Consider the following 22,859-nt stretch of genomic DNA (forward strand, 5'->3'; position numbering starts at 1 on the left):
CCAAGCCACCATCATCCTCTAAGTGATTAAAGGACATCCTTGGGGTCATAATTTCACCAGCTGCTTGGATCTGTGGCTTTAGATATACAAGCAGCACCAATGGTGCAGAGTCTGCCTTAAAAATGAGCTGCTGTAATGGCACGCCGTGGGAGCTGGGAAGGGAAAGTGATAGGAAGGAGATGACCTACATAGAACAGGCAGAGTTTCTTAATGCCAGTAAATGATAAAGTGCTGATGGTTCCCTTTATCACCTGTTTGTGTCCCACTGGTCTCACTAAATCCAAATATTTGTGATCGTGTGACTGAGTATAATTTGTGCCAGGATTTTCTCTAAATAGGTTAGGAAAACAAAAAGCCTTGCAGACTTTCTTCTTAGTAAACTTCGTACGCTCACAATTTTATCATCACATTTTCTTTTCTTCCCTTTTTTGACCCTAACTCTTCTCGTTATTTAATTCACATGCATTTCACATGCTTTTACAGCTACACAGTATGCACCTGGAACAAGATAGTGCCATTAGCCCACCTTTAATCACCTCTCTTTCCATTCAAATGATGTCACGCCACATAAAACATGTTGTGCCATGATGTCTCCCAGCCCTTAACCTTCACCGCAGTTAATTGCCACAGCTTTATCAGGAAAGGATGTGATTCCTGCATCATGATTTTCTGAGCATATGCCCTGCCCTTTGATCTGCTGAGTTAACAGAATGTACTTAGGAGAAAAATAGACATCTGTCTATTCCTATTATTTTAAATTCCCTATCCCTATTGTTTTAAACTTAGGTTAAGTCGTATAATAGAATATTACACTGTCGTTAAGAGTGGTGTTTGAAAAAAATGTAATGACCAAGAACATCCTCATAGGTAAATAAATCAATATATAAAACATGTATCATGAGTGATCCATATTTGTGTGTATGCATAGGGAGGGGATGGTGTGCGTGGTGACAGAGAGTCTTGTCCAGGTGTCATTAAGTTTGTACTTTGGTCGCCAATGTCCTCATGAAAATAACTGAGTTTTGTCAGCACTGATTAGCGAGTAAAATCATTTATGATCTTCTCGTGTTTGTGGAGGAGAAAAGAAACACTAGGAAAAAGATAAATTCTAAAAGCTTTGGGTTGTTAAAATCACAAAAAAATGATTTTTTTTCGTTTTTGACTTTCAGAACTTCCTTTAATGAACGTGATTGCATTTATACTTCTTATCTGCTGTTTGTCTTGGAATTTCTGTTGCATTCCTTATAATCCACTCTGGATTTCAGGCCTGAGACCAGCACTGTTAGCTCTGTGGAGAATGCTCCCTGCAAATCTGATATTTTATTTTCCTGTGGTAAGCGAAGCCTTACAGAAGAGTCCACAGAATTCCCACCATAGTAGTGCTTTGTAGGAGAAATCATCCTATGAGAAATTTCTTTTGCTATTTAACAATTAAACAGCCATGAAATAAGGGCAAAAATAGATCCCTCTAATAACAAATTCTTCTATATAACAGATAATGCTATGTAAAGTTTGTGTTCATTTTTTTTAAGTACCCATACACAATCTTCTTGAATAACTCTTCAACTTTAAACAATTTTGTATTTAAAACCAAATCCATAAAGAGAAATATTAACAAACTTAGCCATGTAAAAAACTGAAACTTTTAGATGATAAAAAAACACTGTATTAATTCCTGGTGCCTGCCCAGGCAAGGAAAAAAGCACTGTGTTAAAAAGATTAACAAACTAGAAATCTACTTGCCATGCATTAAATATAAAATGGCAGTTTTCTTAACATAACATGAACTCTATAATAAGAAATCAATGAGCAACATAATTGAAAATTGAGCAAAAACCATGACTTGGAAAATTAGTAGGAGAATAATTGCAAATAATGTAAACCATGGACTATAGTTAATTGTACAATTATATATTCTTTCATCAATTGTAACAAATGTACAACACTAATATAAGGTGTTTCTAATAGCAGGGAGTAATAAGAGCTCTGTATTTTCTGCATGATTTATCTGTAAATATACAATTTCTCTAATAAAAAAAGAAAACGAGAAGAAGCTGAACCTCATTTATAAACTAAAAATATAAATCAAAACTTTTTCACTTATATCGAGAAAAAAATTAGAATTGGATAAAAAGCTGGATTTTTGATATCATAAATTAGTGTAACCTTTATAGAGGACATTTTGTAAATAGCGATTAAAAACTTAGAGCGTGCAGATAATTTTCCCCAAGAATTCTGCTGTTTAGAATATGTATATGTTTTTTGTGTGTATATAATCAAATCAGTTCAAAATGTGTATGTATAAAAATAATGATTGAGGCATTTTTGTAACAGTTCAAAAGGGAAACAAAAATGAAGACATATTAGTAGGGAACTGGTCAAATATATTATTATAGATCATTGCAATGAATGGCATACTGCATAGTCATCAAAATGAGTGAGGTCAGTTTATGTATGCTAATGCAGAAAGCTCTGCAAGTCATGTTACTAAGGGAAAAAAGAAGGCAAAGAGCAGAATATCATTACTCCATTTGGATAAAAGAAAAAAACATGGATATGCACATGTGTATATATATTCTTAAAATTCCTAAAGGATACATAAGAAGCTTAGTAGTGAGTGTCTCTGGGAAATGAATCCAGAGAGCAGGTTAGAGAGGGCTAGGAGACTTTATTTTATATTCTTCTGTAACTTGACATTTGTGCCACATGCAGGGATTACTGCTGTGAAAAAGAAAAACAGAAAATTTTTTAAAGGTGATTTTTAAAAATCATGGTACAATAACACTCGTTAAGAAGGAGATGGACTCATTTAGCAAAGTTTAATTGTAAATTCTCAGGTGAAAATTCATTCCAATTACAATAGTTCTTATGTACATCTACAGAAAGTATCTGTAAAGGCAGCTCTATTTTACACCAAAACTTTTTTTTCCTCCCTTCTAATAGTGTATGTCTTCAGTGATATCAGGGAATATGTTTACTATAAGTGGAGAGGATGAGAACTAGATCTCATGATAGCAAGCCACTTAGTAAACCTAACTCTAAATAAGGGAAAATATTCTTGATGTAGACCAGATGGTTCCATTCCCTTCAAAACACTTTTAAAATGCGGTGGTAATGCTTGCTCTGTAAAGTTAAAAATATATATATAGACCATATTCAATGAATCATTTTAATCTTTTTTTTTTTCTTTCCAGATGAGACATTATAAACTGACTTTAAATGACTGGGTTTTTGTCTGAATAAGTCACTGAAACTGAAGCCATCCAAGAAAGTCTGCATCCAGGTAAATGACTCCCATCTATAGCATTGTTATCTGTCAGTAAATTTTCTCTAATGCATAAGCAGTGGAGGTAATGCAAGAAGTGACACATACTGTACGTGGTCCAGTGACAGAAACATAAGAAACAGAGAAGAATGAAATTCCAGACTTGTCACATCCCCTCCAATACACAGTTTATAAGCATGTTTGCTTACATGATTTTAAATGTGAACAGCCCCAGAATGACTGAAATGTGTGCATTCATATACTGATGCTACACCATGTGAGAGATTTGCAGCCCGGCAGCAAGAACCCCCTGCGCATAGTTCCGGAGGTGACTGAGCTGTGCAGCGCATCCCTGTAGGGCTTAGGAGGGCCAGGAGAGCAATGACTGGGCTCTGTCAGTTGGGTTCGGGGGCCTCCCTACCAGCATTCACTTCCAGAGGCATGTGCATCAAGACCATAAACCTTAAAACTTGATCTTCTGACCTTCAGAAAACCCAAATGCCTGAGAATCTCAGTCTTACAAACTCCCGCCGTTACTCCTAATGGTAAGATAAAGGAAAAAGGGCAATGGGAGATGGGAGGTGATGGCCAAGTCCCCACATAGCCTGACATCTACTCTTGTTGAGAGTGCAGGGCTGGGCAGAGACTGCTCTGTAGGTCCGTGTTCGATCCCATGGGCCTGTTAAGACATGATTCATAAAATGAATACCCTACTCATAGGTTCCCCCACCCCACCAAAAAAATGCAACTCAAAGAACAAACCCTCAGTTTTCCAAATTAGCACGACCTCCCGAGTCCTTCTAGAGAGACTGAAAAGAGCAGTTCCTCTCATTCTGAGGATTTTGTGATCCCATAACTTTTTTTCAGTTATGGGATCACACAAAAAATACTTTTTATCAAAGTAGAGGGGAGGTGGGTGGGGAGACAGAAAGTCAGAGCCGACATTCTTTTTTTTATTTTTTATTTTTTGCTAGATTGTCAAGTAGGTAGCTCTTGCTGGGAAGGCACTTCACAGTGGTGTTAGGAAACTATTTAGGATAGTTTTAATCTTGCAGACAAAAATAGTAACATTCTACAGAGTTCTGTCACTGGATATCTTTACTTTTTTTTTTTTTAATTTTTCTTATTCTTTTGAGGTGTAGTTAAGCTCGTGAAGCTGTCCTGTGCATGTCTTCTGCAAAAAATCTAGTTCTGGAAAAACTGCATTAAGATACATATCCTAGTAAGGAACGTACTAAGACAGGAAGCTTTATTTTACATTGTAAGAGTACTGGCTATTTGTCCGTAATATCCCATCAGCCCTACAATGGAAGATGTGGAACAGTTAATCCAAGGAGTTTCTGCTGTGTTTGGAAGCCCTTCGTTTCTAACGCTCATACATTTGTAGCAATATTTCCAAAATAACTATGATGTTCTGCTTCAGACTAACAAAACCCCAGAGAAACATTATATAAGATTTTAAACTTTTTCACATCTTATAAAGTTTCAGATGAATAAGCAAGACATGCTCAATTCTAAGAAAATAGTTTTGTTTGTTGTTGTTGTTAAAGAACTGATGCTTTACCAATTCTGCCACTAAGTAGCAACGTTGCCCTCCTTTCCTGCAAAATAATCTCCAGAGTCCTATCCCAGTCCACAGGCACTGTACTCAAATACAAAGAAGTATTTTCAGAAAGACCTCCTGCACTGTGCAATATCCCTTGAAAATTTTTGCCTAATCCCTTATTGATTTAAACGAGTAATGTGCAAACAGCCTTTCCAAGCCTGTTTCATAGGGCCAAAGGACTTATGTTGAAATCTACTCATAACAAATGGAGACAACCTGATTGAGATGTTTAAAAGCCCCTGTTCGGTGATGTAAAATCTGTAGACCTTTAAACTGTCCAATACGGTAGTCATTAGCCACGGGTGGCCGTTTAAATTTAGATTTCATAAAATTAAGTAAAATTAAAATTGTAGTTCCTGAATTGCACTAGCCATACTTGAAGTGCTTAGGTGGCACAATGCCAAGGCTGCCACACTGGCAGAGAATATTTCATCGTCATGGAAAGTGCTATTGGACGGTGCTGCTGTACCCAACATTATTGATAATGCATCGGACTTAAATCATCAGTTGCTAAGAAAGGTTTTTTTGCTCTTTTAAACTGCTTTGGAAAACTTCTAAATATTTTTAAAATTCCATTTTTCTCCCCAGTAGTCAATCTGGTATATAGCTTCCAGGAGATCTGTTTGTTTTTCTTCTTCCTATTTGCTTTCATATTAAAAGATATGGAATTAAGTATTTTATATACTCTTCTAAAGTTTGAAGTTCTCTATTTTTTAACGTTTTTTAAAAGAGGTACAGACAGTTATTTTGAGCTGCGCACTGAAGTCTGTGGCCATTGGCTAGTTCACCTGAGTCACTGGCCTCTCCAAGTAAGCAAAGGTAGGAAAGATGTTGGATTGTACTTGAAGTTCAGTATTATTCTTTACTCCTTAAATTCTGTAAGATTTTGTTTTTCCTAAATTGTATTGCCTTAACTAAAGCTGATTTATGTTTTGTTTTGTTTTTTAGCAATTGGAGAGCCAAGCAAAATAAGTATTAGAACCCTTACTTCTCAGTTTTCTTTATGGAAATGTACATGATATTAGAAGTGTCCATTTTTATTTCCAAACTAGATATATAGCATGGATAGGAGTTTTGCTTCAATTTTTAATTCGTATTCGCCCCTCCTCTTACAGTATATTCCTAAAAGCCTTAATCAGCATTTTGATTCCTTTAATAAAACATCAGTCTCAGTTACTTTCCAGTCACCTATACATAGCAGGTCAATTATATTTGGTTCCTGGACTAATGACTATGTGTTACACCAGACAAAAAAATTAAAAACAAATTTGTCTTTGAGTCATTGAATCATCAAAGATTTGAAATAACTATATAACATCTGTGAGAAAGGGAAATAAATATCTAACCAATACTCTCTTAATACATTTAATAGTATTTTTTCAATGAAAGGATAAATAATAAAAGTTTAGACCCAGTTTGTAATTTTAAAATATGAAATTCTCATTTTGGGCAGGGTAAAGTTTAGCTCTTCATTTTCAGTAAACAAAAATGTAGCTTTCTTTATATGGTAAGCAGATTTACTCCAAATACCTATTATCTGTACAATTTATCTATAGTTATATTGTTCCTGTGCTTATAGAATATAGATAGGTATGCTTAGTACATAACTATGTAAGATATTCTGATTTAAATTATATAACTATTAATATTTTTAAGCACTTGAAAGACCTCAGAGAAGCAGCCCATTCTGAGCTCTAAATTTAGAAGGTCTGTTTTGCTGGCAGGAAGAACTTTTGGCCCATACCCAGTGTTCTTATCCCTCCCTTCAACTGCATAGTTGATCTTTTTAAGAGTCTTAGACAAATAGGAGTCACTTTTAAAATGTTGGAAAGGTCTAGGATATCTCAGAAATGTAATAATACAGTGCAGACCTGCCACGGGGGTAACCAGTTAACCAAAACTAAACCTTCAGCAACTTTTCAGAATTTAAAGAGACTCTGGACCCACCCAGGGAGCCACAGGAACAATGTGACAACACAAGTTCAAAACCAATCAAGAGCAATGTTTCACCTCCTCTCATTCAGACAAGACCAAAATACAACCACACACAGTGTGGGGCACCATGAAAAGCAAACAGAGCTGCTGTAGATCAAAGGAGGCAATGCATAAAGGTTGTCTTTTGACCCCGAGCCTACATCTTGGCTGCTCCTGATGCTCTCAGGTCAAAGAGGAAGAGGTACGAGGCGGGTGCTTTACTATGTCCTGGTCCCTCCCACATCGTCAGCGCCCAGAGCGGGAGGATAAAGCCACTTAGTGTCCTCCTTCGCAATGCAGAGCAAGAAATGCAGCCTGCCTAGTGGTGTGAAAGCAAGGCCAGTCTGAGTCATTGATGACAGCAGGTTCTTATGCAATGAGTAAGGTTATTTCATAACACGGATTGGCCAGCTGTAGTTTATTCTACACTAAGCCACTAGTGAATGATACTCTCTGTTGTACATATGGCATGTTTATCTACTATACACACTGAACAGATAGGGAGCATTGGAAATGGTGCTGTGAGAAGTGCTGGCCTGCAGTGCCTTAGCTTGATTTGGGGCGACTGAAGTAGTGGGATGTTCCCCTGAACTTCTGCTATAAGGTAGATTTAATTAGGTGGATAAGCTAGACAAATGCACATCATCTGAATTAAAAGGTAGAAAATACAGTGAAGGAGAATCTGCATGTCGAATAAAACAATTAATAGAGCTGAAAACTAAATTTATTTTAGACTCTTTAAAATATGTGACAAATCTAACAAGCCTCATTTAACAACTTAAAGATAAGAATAAGCTATTTAATCTATTTTCTGATTTTTACGCGCTTAGCATAGATGTAAACATGTTTTGAAATCTTTGTAGTTTTTATTAGATCCTTCAGTTTTTTTTCTTTGTAAGTTTCTGTAGTGTCATTATTCATTCTGTGTGGTATGGATGAGTGTGTACCTGTGCATGTGTGTACATTACAAGAGAAAGTAATTCTGCAATCTTCTTCAATTCATTCTAACAATTTAGCTAAATAGAAAAATTCATTGCACAAGAAACTTTTATTCAATATGTGTAATTAGTTTTAGTTAACTTTATTAATGAAACGCTGCAAATCATTTAGATGCTGCGTACCCAAGAAGGGTCATTTCTCTCCCAAAAGGGGAAAGTGATATACAAATTGGTTAGAAAACAAATGTAATTAGATTTGATCTGTTCAGTATTCCTGTCCAGATGTGAAGTTAGGCACATACCTGAGTCTAAGTATATAATAGGAAATAGTGTAGGAAAAAGAAAGACTTAGAAAATGTCTCCATGGCCCTGTTGCCCAAAACTGGCACCTAGTGGGAACCTATGACAGCATGTGTAGACACATTTTCTTCAGACAGGGCTATGTTTTAAATTTCTTTTTTCAAATCTGTATGTTTTTTTAGTAAGGCAGTACATGAACTCTCCCTGTTTGTCAAAGACCCCACCACTCCCTAATGCCTTAAGTCAGTTGCTTCTCTCATTTACTTAACTGCCCGACTTCTGATGGCATTCCAGTTTGCAGCTATCATGGCCTAGAAGGTACTTATTGAATCAGTGTGGGTTAACCCTTATGTTTCTTTTCTCTGACTCTAAAAATAGGAATATCAAAGAAATGTCACAAAAGTAAAAATATTTCTGAGAGTGAAAATGATATCAGACACAAGCCTTTCATATTCAGGGCTGCATTTTGCAACAGATTCTTTTGTGATGCATTTGAGAAGTGTTTTTGAACACCTCCATGCCAGTCACTATTCTCGGCACTGGAGATGCAATATGAAAAAAGCAGACAAAAATTACTGCCCTCATAGAGTGTCTTGCATTCTAGTACATGTGAACTGAAAAACAATAAAAAAAAAAATAGGTGATATGTAAAATGTTGGATGATATGGAGTAGGGGATAGAGTGTGGAAAAAGTGGGGGGAGGGGTGTTGCCATTTTAAAAGGGTGTTCCTGGAAAGCTCTCTGAGTGAAGGAGAGAATTCTGCTTGTATATGATAAAAGATGCTCTTGACTAAAATAAAGCCAAGGCTAAGGCCCTGAGGCAGCAGTTTGCCTGCATATTCAAGAAACAAATACAAATAGGTCAATTTCCTTAGAAAACAAGAAATAGTAAAAGAGTCATTAAATAGTGAAGAGTATGAACTGACTGGTAGAAATTAGAGATATTTAGAGTGGGATACTAGAGAGAGAGGAAGAAATGGAATTTAAAAACCTAAATAGGTTAAAGACATTAAAATGCTGTAAAATAGTCTCAAAATATCACCAAAATTTGCTGATTTTAAAAAGAAGTTGGGAGTGCAAAGGTAGTTCAGTGGTAGAGTTCTTGCCTGCCATGCCTGAGACACGGGTTCGATTCCCAGCCCATGAACTTCCAAAAAAAATCAAACAAATGGTGCTGTAATAAAGGGATAGTCACATGGAAAAAGAACGAAATGTGACCCCCTGCCATACAGCATACAAGATAAAAAAAAAGTTGGCCGAGATTCAGTCCCCAATAGCTGGTTCTGTAGCTCTGACCCACAACTGATCATTACAATTCGGCATTTTGTGTCAATTCTTTCTCGATACCCACTTACCTTGTTTGGCATCTCTGTTGTACTTCAAGAAAACTTTGCCCATCACTGGCCTGTAACCCTGTGTCTCTGGACCTGAAAATATAACTCCTCAAGTAATCAAGAGTTAGGTGTGCACAATACCTTGTTAGATTATTTTTCATGAAACCTTTGCCTTTTAGACACATACAGAAATGTGCTTAATAAGTTCTAGGGTTACTACTAAATATGAGGTGATTTCTAATGTCAGTTATTCAGTTTAAATTATTTTATCTTTGAGATCAACAAAAACTAAAATTCAAAATAGAAAAGACGCATTTGGGATTGAGTGTATGGCATCCATCCACATGTAACTAGGAATAAAATTAATTAATGCAAAATTTCAAATGCAACTAGTTCTAAATACATATATATCGTCTACATGAGAAGACTTTGTGTTATTCTTTTAATGGTTTCTTGTTTCTCATTATCCCCATGCTTTTTTCTAGTCCTGCTATCTTCAAGATTTCCTAATGAGTATTAGGAGGTAGGCATGTTTAGCAATCTGTATTTGCAGATTGGAAACAAGAAAATGAAGAATAATAGTTTCTCCCCTACTAATGTGATTTTCTACAGCTCCTTTCCTACCAGGTTAGGCAAAAGACGCAGTCACTGTTTCCAGTAGATGGAGTCAAGGAAAATTCAAGAATCTGTGATGCCTTGCCTCTCCAAAACGGGGCAGCTGCCTCACAGACTTCCATTGGATACTCCCCCAAGAGTAAGAAATGAGAAGTGATCATGAATGAATGAGAAAAACTACAGTTGCCTTTATTCTGGAAACATAATAACTCAATGCCAGAGATTGGTAGTGGCTGAAAACATTTAGAAAAATAAAGTGATTTATGATAAAACAAATGCCATCATTCTTACACGTTGTCATGACTTTTGTCAAATAAGATTTTATCAAGTATATTTCAAATTGTCCTAAATTTGGGGAAATAATTATTAAGCACTAATATTAGGAGGCATCTTAATGTTAGAAAACACAGACAAGAAAAAATTGAGTTCATCTTTATGTTATTCATATATACATGTCCTTACCAATTAAAAAAGTACCATTTGATGAGAACCTATGACTTTGCTGTCCCTTTATATATGGTAACGTATCTAATTTAATCTTCCCAGTTCTCTGATTCCTGGCCCTCGCTAGTTAATGGTGCAAATACAGTTATTTTAGGGCCACAGGAATTTATTTCTCGGTACCCCTCTTATCACTTACATCACTAACTGCTCTGCAAGGAACTAGAACATTTTGAGGATGTACAGTGCATAATCTTAAACAAGGCGTTTTTCTTTTCTCATGCAAAAAACACGGAAATTAGCTCAAATTGAGCTGGACTTGGGTTCAGGTGAGGGTCCCTGGATTTCAGGAAGTTTGTACCTCTTTGGTAACTGCAGTGTTCCTTTGGAAATTACTGCGTAAAGGCCAAACTGCTGAAGTCTAGTCATTTTCCTTTGAGTAAAACCATCTTGGTTGTATATCAGTATCTGGATGTTGTTCTTTTCATTGCTCGTTATAAAATATGGCAATTCTAATTCTAAATCCCAATAGAATGGGAAAACCAAGTTGAGTTAAAATAATGCCTGTAATTTAATCAGTATTCTGTCTTTAACAAGAAGCTAGCGAGTCACAACTTCTTTCAGTCCCTCTGCCAGTATTTTTCTACTGTAAGGAGATATTATACAGTATTTTAGGGAAAACAAATTTCTCTGAATCGCTAGGGGTAGGGTAATAAAAGGTTGGAAATAGCATTTTAAGCAAGATCATGTATTTTCTTTCAATTCCCTCACATTGAACAGACTCTTAACTTGAGCTTGTTAGCTGTTCTGACTGTGGTTTCTGTCTCTGGTTGGACACTAATTTCAATGCAATGTTTTATCTTCTTAATCTGGTAGAATTTAAGAATTTAAGTCTCCATCCAGGTCAGAAAATATAATTAAGACAAACTAATCTAGCTAATGCAGCCATCTCACTCAAGGAAAATATAAATTAAAGAGTCTAAATCCAGAAATGACTCATCCTTGACACTCTACCAGGTTGTGTTCTAATTTTCGGGTTCCAACTTTGGGGGGAGGGTTGGGGGACAGCAGCTGCCAGGCATTGTTTCACACACTTCATCTTATCTACTTCTCAAGACAACACTTCGAAGTAACTATTGTTATTGCCATTATATTATATTAACATTTTATAGATGAAGTCACAGAGAATCAGAGAAATTAGTAGTTAACAGCTATTAATTGAACACTTAACTGGATGTCAAACCTGTGCCCCTCCCTCCATTGGCATTTTCTCATTTCATAGAAATACAGACACACACAATTATTGGCTCCATTTTTTTTCCCACAAGGGTCCATATCACTAATTGGTGCCAGGGCCAGGACTTGGGTTTGGGGCTGACTCAATGCCCTGGTTTTTATGCTTCTCTCCCAGCTGTAACCTGCGAAGTTCTCCAGAACCTAAGATCTTCCTATTTTTGTTTAATCAGCTGCTACAATAGCAGCATTTTTTTTTTTGCACATACATATACAAGTGAACACTGTTCTAATACTTAATTATAGGTTTGTACTCATATTGGGTACAAATATGAGGTGACAGCATTTTAAATAGATGAGTCAGGAACTCGGACAGGTTTGTTCGATGTAGGGTAAAGCAGGTATTTTTTTGCAACATTTCAGTGTGAAAATTGTTCATTCATATGGCCGCTGGCCATACGCAGAAATGCAACCGACAATGAAGATGACTTTAACGCCTTTAAATTACGTGGTTTGTAGTACAGATCATTGCACTGTGAATTAGTTTCCTTCTGTTGTAGAATTGACCATTTGCATTATGCAGACAAGCAGTGTAAAATATTACTAAAATTATTCTTGAATCCTAGCTTTGAAATTGGTAAAAAACATTAGGCAATTTGTCTGAGAGAACATACAAAACACTTTTACAAAGGATTGAGATGGGTCCTTTTCCCCTTGTTAAATAGAGCCTTTGAAATGAATCCAGCTGATCCACTAGATAACACTGCAAATTGTTGTATTTTAATACAGTGACAGAATGAGAGGGAAGCCATACTAGATGTACTTGTACTTCAGGAGGGATCACAGGCTAGAAACGTTATTCAATAATGTGTTTTTGAAAAGAGACCCTCTCCGGTGGTTTCCTAGACTTTACACCCAAAGCACAAGGAACCAAAGAAAAAAATAGATTAATGGGACCGCTTCAAAATTAAAAAGTTCTGTGCTCCAAAAGATTTTGTCAAGAAAGTGAAAAGGCAACCTACTTATGGGAGAAAATATTTGGATACTGCATATCCAATAAGGGTTTAATATCCAGAATAGATAAAGAAATCCTACAACTCAACAATAAAAAGCCAAACAACCCAATTATAAATGGGCAAAGGACTTGAATAGGCGCTTTTCCAAGGAGGAAATACAAAATGGCTAAAAAGCACATGAAAAGATGCACAACACTAGCTGTTAGATAAATGCGATTTTTTTTTAATTCAACTTGTACTTAACACTGAAACTCAGAAGACGTGGCTGTTTTTATTTAACAATATTAAGCTACTCCTGTTTTTCAAAGGTTTATATGAATATTTTTTAAATCACGTGGGTTTAATTCTACAAATACTCCTTTTATTTTTTTTAGGATGGGTTCATGTGATTTTTTAAATTATTTATTTTTTATTGATACATATTTTATATTCCCATACCGTGTAATCATCCAAAGGGCACCATCAGTGGTTCACAGTGTCATCATATAGCTGTGCATTTAGCATCACAGTCGACTTTTTCTTCTTTTCTTGTGAGAAATAGCATATAAACAAAAAAGCAAAAAATTTCAAAGCACATCACAACAATTAGTTATAGAACAGATTTCTAAGTTTTGTATGGACTACAATTCTGCAATTTTAGGTTTTTACTTCCAGATACTCTAAGACACTGGAGACTAAAAGAAATATCAGTTGAATGATTCAACAATCATACCTGTTTGTTAAGTCCTACCTTCTCTGTATAACTCCACCATCACCTTGATCTTTCTCCCACACTTTAGGGGTGTTTGGGCTATGCCTAGTCTAACTTTTTCATATTCGAAGGGGCTGTCGATAATATGGAATAGGGGGATGGAACTGGTTGATGTTCTGGAGACGCTGGCCCCTCTGTAGATAAATGCAAATTAAAACCACAGTGAGATATCATTTCACACCTACTAGAAAGGTCACTATTTAAAAAAAGAAGAAGAAAACTACAAGTGTTGGAAAGGGTGTAAAGAAATAGGAACACTCATTCACTACTGGTGGGAATGGAAAATGGTGCAGGTACTGTGGAAGACAGCTTGGCAGTTCCTCAGGAAGCTAAGTATAGAATTGTCATAAAGTCTGGCAATTCCGCCACTAGGTATAGACCCAGAAGAACTGAGAGCAGGGACCAGAACAGCCATTTGCACACAATTGTTCATAGCAGCATTATTCACAACTGCCAAAAGATAGAAGCAACCCAAGGGTCCATCAGCTGATGAATGGATAAACAAAATGAGATATATAAATAAGGATGGAATATTATCCAGGTGTAAGAAGGAATGAAGTCCTGATACCTACAACATGGATGAGCCTTGAAGATGTTATGTTGAGGGAAATAAGCCGGATACAAAAAGAACAATACTGTATGATCTCACTGATATTACTAATTGTAATTAATAAACTCAGAATTAGAATCTAAAATATAGGTTACCAGGCAAGCCTGGACGTAGAAAATGAGCTGATGCTTAATTTCTGCAGAATTTTTATTTAGGTGGGTTGTAAATGTTTGGAAGTGGGTAGTGATGGTGGTGGCACATTAACAGTACTGAATTATGCTGGTGCATGTGGTTGAATGGAGAAGGTTTGGGTAGTGGATGTTACTAGAAGGAAAGTTAGAAGATAAAACATGGGACTGTGAATAATGGACTGTGGTGGATAGTGTAAATATAAGTATGTTCTTTCATGAATTAGAACAAATGTATGACACTATTACAAGGTGTTAAGAATAGGATGATGTATGCAGAAAATACATCTTATTTAAACTATGGACCATGGTTAACAGTAATATTTCAGTATTCTTTCATCAATTGTAACAAAGTTACCACACTAATGCAAAGTGTCATCAATGGGGGGCTGAATATGTGATACTGTATTTTCTTATATGACTTTTCTGTAAATCTACAACTTCTCTAGTTAAAAACGGTTGTTTGCTTTTTTTTTTCAAACGCCTCTTATGTTACACCTTGCCTGGCAACAAATGTAGCCACTTACTTCAAATGCAAGTGTAATTGGAAGCTATAAAAATCTAGCATCAGAATCCCAAACCCCTGGTGCAGTACTCAGTAAATTACAGCTTTTATGTTTGTGATATTGTCAACTACTTCATTTAAATATGTGAATATATGATTAGGCAATGCTTTAGAAGGCCTGCTCCACATGCTATGAAAAGGTTTCATCATTATTAAACAGGAAGGTCCTTCTGTCAAAGCAGATCTCATGGGCTGCTGCTGGCAGAGGGTAGACCCAAATCCCTGGGCAAACATGGAGCACAGCAAAAACCTGGGGTAACCGAATTGCAGCAGGACAACCCTTCCAACCAACACCTTTATTATAACTTTAAACCAGGCCATTCGTTTGTAAAATTGCAGCAGAGCCTTATAAAGTAAACCTGAAAGGACATTAATTTTTTTTTTTTTTACCTTTCTTAATTGTATAATTATCATGCAAAGCAAAGAAAGAAAAAAGCAATAGTTTTCAGAGCACTCTTCGACAAGTAGTTACAGGAGAGATCCCAGAGTTTGTCATGGGCTACCATACCATCCTCTCGGATTTCTCCTTCTATATGCTCCAGAGCATAGGCGGCTAGAAGGAATAAATGTTTCTTCTATCATCACAATCGACTTTTTTTTCTTTTTTGTGAACAATAACATCTATACCAAAACCCAATAAATTTCAAGGCACAGCACCACAATTAGTTGTAGAACAGATTTCAGAGTTTGGTATGGGCTATAATTCCACAATTATAGGTTTTTACTTTTAGTTGCTCTGAGATACTAGAGACTAAAAGAAATATCAATTTAATAATTCAACCACCATATTCGTTTGTTAAAACGTACCTTCTCTGTATAACTCCACCACCACCTTTGATCTTTCCCCCACACTTTAGGGGTATTTGGGCTATGGCCATTCTAACTTTTTCATATTGGAAGGAGCTATGAAAGGACATTGATTTTTAATCAAATGTAGTATGACCAATAAAAGAAAATTTTATTTAAACAAGTAGTACATGATGTTTTAAATGAATTAAACTAAAACTGAACTTTAATATCTTACAATAGGAAAATAACTGCTTTAAAATTTAATGTTAGAGCACATATCAAAGTATATTGGGAGCTATTTTATTTAGGCATTTTGCAGAAAATAAATTTTCATCTCTGTGATTTGTGACTGGCTGTTCATTTCTGTGTTTAAGAGTTTGAAGGTATGCTCAGCTGTCTACCAGAAATAGCAGGGAAAACTCAGTCTCTTTCCAAGTGAAGATGTTCCCATTAGCATTTCTCCTTCATTTATTAATGTGTAATTTTTATTCCCTAGTGTTATGTCTTAAAGAGATTTTAAATCTTAGAACATAGAAATAGGTTTTGAAATTGAGAGCTGAAAGTCTCAGCCAGTTGATTATGATTTTGTTTTAAATAGGTAATACAGATCTCTAGTGGTTGAACAGTTTGAGAGCTCTGCAAGGAAAGCTAATTGTGCAGAAAGTGCTTGCATTTTAAGGAGGAAAACAGTTATTAGTTGAAAGTCTTCACATTGCAAAACTCACATGTTTCATACAAACAAACGACCAACCCTTGTGGAAGGGTAGAGAACTTCCCATCCCCTTTAGACGCTCCACAATTCTTCAAAACAAGCTGAGTGAAAAGCCTTCAGGAAATAGCCACTATATGTCTTCTGTCTAAAAGATTAACATCCAATTCATTCGTTACATGAACGGAGCTGGAAGATCTTTGCGTCTTGCTTAATACATTTTATTTTCTTTTGTACTCACTTTTGCCTCATTGGGCCTCTTTTTTACCTCCAGGTTTCCAAAGGCTCCCCATAAAAATGGGATCCCAGATCCCCTGTTGTTTCCTCAGGTTCTCCCAGTGGGAAGCTGGGTCATTTCTCAAATCTCCGTGCAGGAGAATCCTTTGATCCACATATAATCTTAAGGGATTGTTGAGTGCACCTCTGTACTAGTGCTCCTCAGGTGTTAATGTTAATTAATTAATGCTGTTAATTAATCAACAGGCAGATTCTGAGCTAGGTGGGTGTGGGTGGTGCCAGGTGCTCCTCATCGCTACCGAGCTTCTGGGAGATGGTGAGGCCACCTATCTACGGACCCTGCTCTGAGCCCCAAGTAGGCTCTAAAACATGTTTCTTTGTTGTTTTTTTTATTTCCTTTTTTACTTTTGCCTTTATTGATTTCATTTCGTTCCTTCTTTTTACTTTTATGGCATCTCTTAAAATTGGATTGAGTTTTTGAATTTATAAAACTTTTGAAGCTCTCTTTCAAACTATGTAAGAATATCTTGGAAACCTGAGTTTGCAGGGTGGCTTTCAAGTTTTGAAAAGTTGATCTTAACGTTTTAAAAATAAAAAACAAAAAAGATATTTGATATTGATGAAGCTGAAGAAGGTGTAAAGGATCTAAAGATTGAAAGTGATATTCAAGAACCAGCTGAACCAGAAGACGACCTTGACATTATGCTTGGCAATAAAAAGAAGAAAAAGAAAAATGTCAAGTTCCCAGATGAGGATGAAATACTAGAGAAAGATGAAGCTTTAGAAGATGAAGAGAGCAAAAAAGATGATGGTATCTCATTCAGTAACCAGACAGGCCCTGCTTGGGCTGGATCAGAAAGAGACTATACATATGAGGAGTTACTGAATCGAGTTTTCAACATCATGAGGGAAAAGAATCCAGATATGGTTGCTGGAGAGAAAAGGAAATTTGTCATGAAACCTCCACAGGTTGTCCGAGTAGGAACCAAGAAAACTTCTTTTGTCAACTTTACAGATATCTGTAAACTATTGCATCGTCAGCCTAAACATCTCCTTGCATTTCTATTGGCTGAATTGGGTACAAGTGGTTCTATAGATGGTAATAACCAACTTGTAATTAAAGGAAGATTTCAACAGAAACAGATAGAGAATGTCTTGAGAAGATATATCAAGGAATACGTCACCTGCCACACGTGCCGATCACCAGACACAATCCTGCAGAAGGACACCCGACTCTATTTCTTACAGTGCGAAACTTGTCATTCTCGATGCTCTGTTGCCAGCATCAAAACTGGCTTCCAGGCGGTCACGGGCAAGCGAGCACAGCTCCGTGCCAAAGCTAACTAATTTGCTAATCGCCGCCGATTTTGCAAAGTATGTTAAGGAGATTTGGCTGGACAGGTTTACAAGAGTGGATATACCATTTTATTAAAAACAAGATAGAAAAGCTGCCAAGTTCTTTGGCGTATGGTTGGTCGGTCTGTGAAATCCTTGCAAGATGCCGACGCTCAAGCTGTTGATATACTCGTTGCCTACTTTAACAACTGTCAGAGAAACGTGTGATGGGTAAGGAGGTGCTTTTTTAAAATCGAAAATTGATTATGGGGGGCGGTGCGATGGTGGCTCGGTGGCAGAATTCTCGCCTGCCATGCTCGAGACCCGGGTTCAATTCCCAGTTCCTGCCCATTGCAAACAAAAAAAAAGAATTTCATTATGTGTTATCTGTTGAGCTGATGGTGGTGTGTGCCCCTCTCTATGCATTTGGCTAACTGCCTATTTGTAGGTGCAATTAAATGGTTAACCAGCCACAGTGAGAGAGTGGGTGACCCATCAGATTTTGTGCATGCTGTAAACGAATAGAAAAACTACTGAGGACCCAAAGTAATATCCACGGTGTGAGTCAGGTAGAATAAAAAGAACAAATTGGGAGCAATCAGAGTAAAACATGGGAAAATATATTTTTCAGACCCAATCTATTCTAATCCATTATGTAAATAAATTCATATCATAGCATGTTGTCAACCTTAATTTTGAAATCTATCATTTTAGAACTTAGTCATGGAGTAGTCTTTAAAAGCTCCTTGCAGGGTGGGCCACGGTGGTTCAGCAGGCAGGTTCTGCTGAACCTGCCATGTCCGAGACCCAGGTTCAATTCCCAGTGTTTCCCCATCTGGAAAAAAAAAAAAAAAAAAAGCTCCTTCCAAACTTTTAACTTCTGGTTTCAAATATAAAATAATATATTAACAGGCCATGGCTCAAAGGGAGTACATAAATTATCATCATTGCCCTGCATGAACAGTAATTCACAGGTTTGGCTTAGACAAGTCTTAGATGAAATAATTATGTACAGTACTTAACAATGTAAAAGTAATTAATCTAGCAGCCTCATATTGGTTTGGCCTAAATAAACATGCAATAAAAAAGCCATATGATTTTATTTTTTTTTCACTCATGTTTTTACTTTAGTAAGTTGGGATTTTAATGTCAGAAGAAACATATCTTTCCTTTAAAAATCATTTTCTTTTAAAATGTTATTATAATGATTATAAGCTGAGTTCCATATATTTATAATTGTGGGCAGATGTTCTCAATTAATCATTTTTATGCATTTGTTCTACTTCAAAGGAGTTTGGTAAAAAATGATTATTTTTAATTAAGGTGTAAGCAAGAAAAAAATGAGTTTTTTTTTTTTAAACTGCAAATCTAGGCTCTGTTGATGGGTAACTACAATCCTGTGGTGGTATGCTTTGGCAAAATGTTTCAAATAAAATTGTTTTTTGTCCAGGGGGTTCCGTAAGGGAGCAAGTTGCCTATTTGTAAACAGGTCCTTTGCTCACAAGTCCACAAAGTAAAGGGCTGGGTCATTAGTTTTGACATAAGGGCAACAGATAAGACAATGAATACCTATTTTGGCAGAAGGAACAAGCGTGGGTGATTTTCTCCTAAGGAAGGAGAAGTTCATTCAAACAAGTTCTTTCTCAAAAAGTCCATTTAGTGAGTCCAATCTTACAACCTAGGACATGTTTTCTTCTATGTGATTATACTGGTTAATCATTGTTTTATGAAGTACTAGTGTCCCCATTTCATAAATAGGCAAAGAGGAGAATGAGTGAGTAAATTCTTCTAAAATCAAGCAGTGTACAAAATGTAGAAAACAGGCAGCAGGGGAGAGACGGGGCCACCAGGGGAGAGGACTGTGAAGGGAGGGTTGCTCAGGGTAGGCTGTCAGCCCACACGCCCTTGAGGAATCTTGTTATTTGGGGGATGGGGAGGGGACTCCAGAGTCCCTTGTGGCTCCAGGACCCTCCCCTGTGGATTGGCCCCACCTATGGAGGGACATGGTAGAAGCCTGGATTGCCAGGACCTGAAGCGGACAGCGAGTCAGGGTATGGTGAAGAGGCTCCTGGCTCCTAGTCCTTCTGTGGTTTGGTCCCCTCCTGAGCCTTTGAAGATGAGGCCAAGTCCACACCTGCCCTACATCACCCTCTCCTGGCTTTTACAGGTGGACTCAGGTCTCTGGCATCCTGGCTCCTTCCCTGATGCCTCCCCATTGACCTGGACACTGTTTATTCATTGCACCCCACTGGGCCCTGGGGCTTCTTGGTCAGCTATCACTCACCTGCTGCTCTTGTCCTGGTGTACAGGTCTACCTGTGACCCACTATACCACCATGAGTTCATGTAGTCTAGATGGGAATGGGAGCTTCCAGGCAGGGACAGCTACAGGTACCAGGGTCACCGGTCTTCATTATCCCAACTGGAGTTGTCAGCAGTCAGAAATAGCTTGGGTGTGGATTGTGGATGCCTGTGCCTGCTCTCCTCCTCACCATCTGTCAATGGACCTAGTGACTTATGCCCCCCTGAGCCAGAAGGAAGCATGCCCAGTCACAGATCTCTGGCTCACTTACAGCTTTCCACGACTTGTAGCTGGTCAGGGCATATTTCCTCTTCAGCAGCAAAGTGGACCCTATCCCCAATTAGAGGGCCTGAAAGGAGAACCTCCCATGTCATAGCCTCTAGGGAGAGGGTTCTGGGAACAACTGGGAGAGGAGAGGGCAGGGGCCCCAAAGTGTCAGGCCAATGGCCATCCTAGCTGGTTTCAAGCCCCACAGGCTGGGGCAAGCAGCCCAGGCCTCAGCCAGGCTGCAGGGAGGTGGGCTGAGTCACTAAGAGTCAGCAGTTACCCCACCATGGGAGGCCGTGATGCTGGGTAGACAGGGTGGAGAGGACATCCCTGAGGTCAAATCCTGCCTATACCCCATCACGTCACTTGCCCCAAGATTCTTCCAAAACTTGTAAATGTAGAATTACAAAGGACTTGTCTCTTTTGTGTCAATTTCTTTTGGAGATGTGATACCTTTTCCCCTCCTCCACTTTCCATGCCCTGGATGCAGAGGTCACTCATGAGAATGGCTTCTATATCGCTGTCTTTTAGTCTGCATGGCGTCTGGCCGGCCCTTCCAGAGCGCTGCAGGGATGTGGCAGGGCCCATGCTGAGCAGGTTCCTGCTTTGTTGTGTTCAGTGCATTATAGTCACCACCTGGAAATTCTTAACCGTGTTTTTGAACGTGTGCTTTGTCAGTGGTGTCTGAGTGATAATGGTGAGGGCACTCGAGTGTGGAGCCCCTGCCAGTGTGCAGGCCTGCCTCCTGCGAGCCTGTCTCCCTGGGCAGGTCTCCACTGCCTGCTTCCCGGTATCCTGGTGCCCCAGCCCCACCTGGTTGCCCTCGTGGGAGGTCAGGCCTGGGCTTGTTCAACCTGCAAGTTCTGTGTGTGAGGGGAGGGAATGGTGGGCTGGTGACACAGTTCCAATAACTTAGCCTGAGAGTGCAGCTGGTTAGATTTAGGAAAAGCAACTTGCTGACCCTCAGGCTCCTTCTGACCCAGAACAGGGGGGTAGGGTCGGTGAGAATAGCCAGGAACCCAAAGCATTTGAGCAAAACAGGATACACTGCTCAACCCACAGAGCATGGGCCAATCACAATTACCCATTTACAATCCTTAATTAGAAAGTCTAGACTGCCTATTGCAATAGTTTATTTACAATACTTAATTTGCATGTTCACTAACCAATCACAAGAATGTATAGACAACCAATCACTAGAATATATACACAGCCAATCACAGTTGCCCACTTGCACACCTTAATTTGAATGCTCACTAGCCAATCACAATCTAACAGCATTTCAAACTCCATCTCTCTCTCTCTCTCTTTAAAAAACCGTTGAAAACCGTTGGGCTAAACCACGTGCGCACTTCCGTGCCTGGGACGTGCCCCCCTCAGGATTCTTAATAGTGCACTTTCTTTGCTGTCAGTAATTCTTTCTGACTGGGTTGCACTTGCTTATCTCATTCTTGAATTCCTTCTCAACTGAGATATGGACACTGGAAAGGGACTTTGGTGACAAGGGAAGTCTGGCAGCTTCTGTCTTAGTGAGCCAGCCAGGAGCTTCCTCGCAGCGTTCGCGAACCCCCAGCCCTGCCTCTCTGACTGGAGAGAGATGAGCCTGCAAGCCGGTAAGTGTCCCCCCTGCCCCCCAAAATGTCACAGTGAACAAACTGGTCCACTTCATTATCGCCGCTCAAGCGCCGCGTTTCCCACCCGCGCCGATTGCGCGGCAGGTGTTCCGCAGCAGACCTGATGTGGGGCCTGCTGCACGGCCTCCGCCCAGCCTGAATCCTCGGGTCTCGGTCCCCGCTGGCTGCCAGCCTTGAAGACGCTGCAAGAGGGCCCGGGACTGGAGCCCTGGCTGGGCACACGGGGCACGGGAGCGGCACCCGGAGCCGCCGAGCTGCGCCGCACACGCCGAGAACAGCGGTGTAATCGCCTTCGCTGCCTCTGGGATTTAAACTCAGTCTCCCGTGCGGCCGCGGGCGGCGGTTGTGAAAGCGGCACCCCACTCCCGTCCCTTTTCGCTCCGCCCCTGTGCAGCACGCCCTGCAACGCGAACCCCGGCTGCAACCCACCGGACTCCGGGCTCGGTGGCGCGCGTCGGTAACCCCAGCTTTCCTGGCGGTGGATGGTGGGTGCTGGGCGTGTCGGGACTGCGGTGCTCTATGGAATGGGTGTCCTCACCGGGCATGGCACCAGCATGGGGTTCTCGGCGAAAGCCAGGGGCATCAGGTTGTGTAAGGGGGGGGGGGGGGGCCCAGGCTGGACACCGAGCAGGTCAGACTCCCCGTGCTGGGCGGCAGGGACCACGCGGCCCGGGCCAAGAAGCCTGTCCCCCTCCGCCCCCGTGGCGGGAGCCGTGGACTCCAAGAGGAGGATCCGCCTGGACTGGGGGAAGCAGACCCCGGAGGCGGATGTGGCCACGCCGGCCCTGCTGTCTGGAGCCTGGTACCTGCT

The 22,859-nt window shown here is 39.2% G+C and overlaps 1 protein-coding gene and 1 pseudogene across 9 annotated transcripts in view; both read left to right on the plus strand.

Moving 5' to 3' along the window:
• Positions 1-22,859, plus strand: part of LOC143684063 (uncharacterized) — a 178,899-nt gene that overhangs the window by 123,577 nt on the left and 32,463 nt on the right. For 6 of the 9 annotated variants that reach the window (XR_013175826.1, XR_013175829.1, XR_013175827.1 and 3 more), the window contains one exon: positions 3,195-3,283. Coding sequence is in view for 3 of the 9 variants with exons in the window: in XM_077160726.1 (XP_077016841.1) it covers positions 3,195-3,239 (45 nt within the window). In the remaining 6 variants the exon portion in view is untranslated. Of the gene's footprint in view, positions 1-1,169; positions 1,334-3,194; positions 3,284-10,029; positions 12,186-22,859 lie in introns of those variants that run through there. The other 3 variants (XR_013175830.1, XM_077160728.1, XR_013175828.1) reach the window with 2 other exon arrangements.
• Positions 17,104-18,096, plus strand: LOC143684062 (eukaryotic translation initiation factor 2 subunit 2 pseudogene; annotated as a pseudogene).

The sequence above is a fragment of the Tamandua tetradactyla genome, chromosome 5 (assembly GCF_023851605.1).
Source record: "Tamandua tetradactyla isolate mTamTet1 chromosome 5, mTamTet1.pri, whole genome shotgun sequence".
NCBI classification, from domain to species: Eukaryota; Metazoa; Chordata; class Mammalia; order Pilosa; family Myrmecophagidae; genus Tamandua; species Tamandua tetradactyla.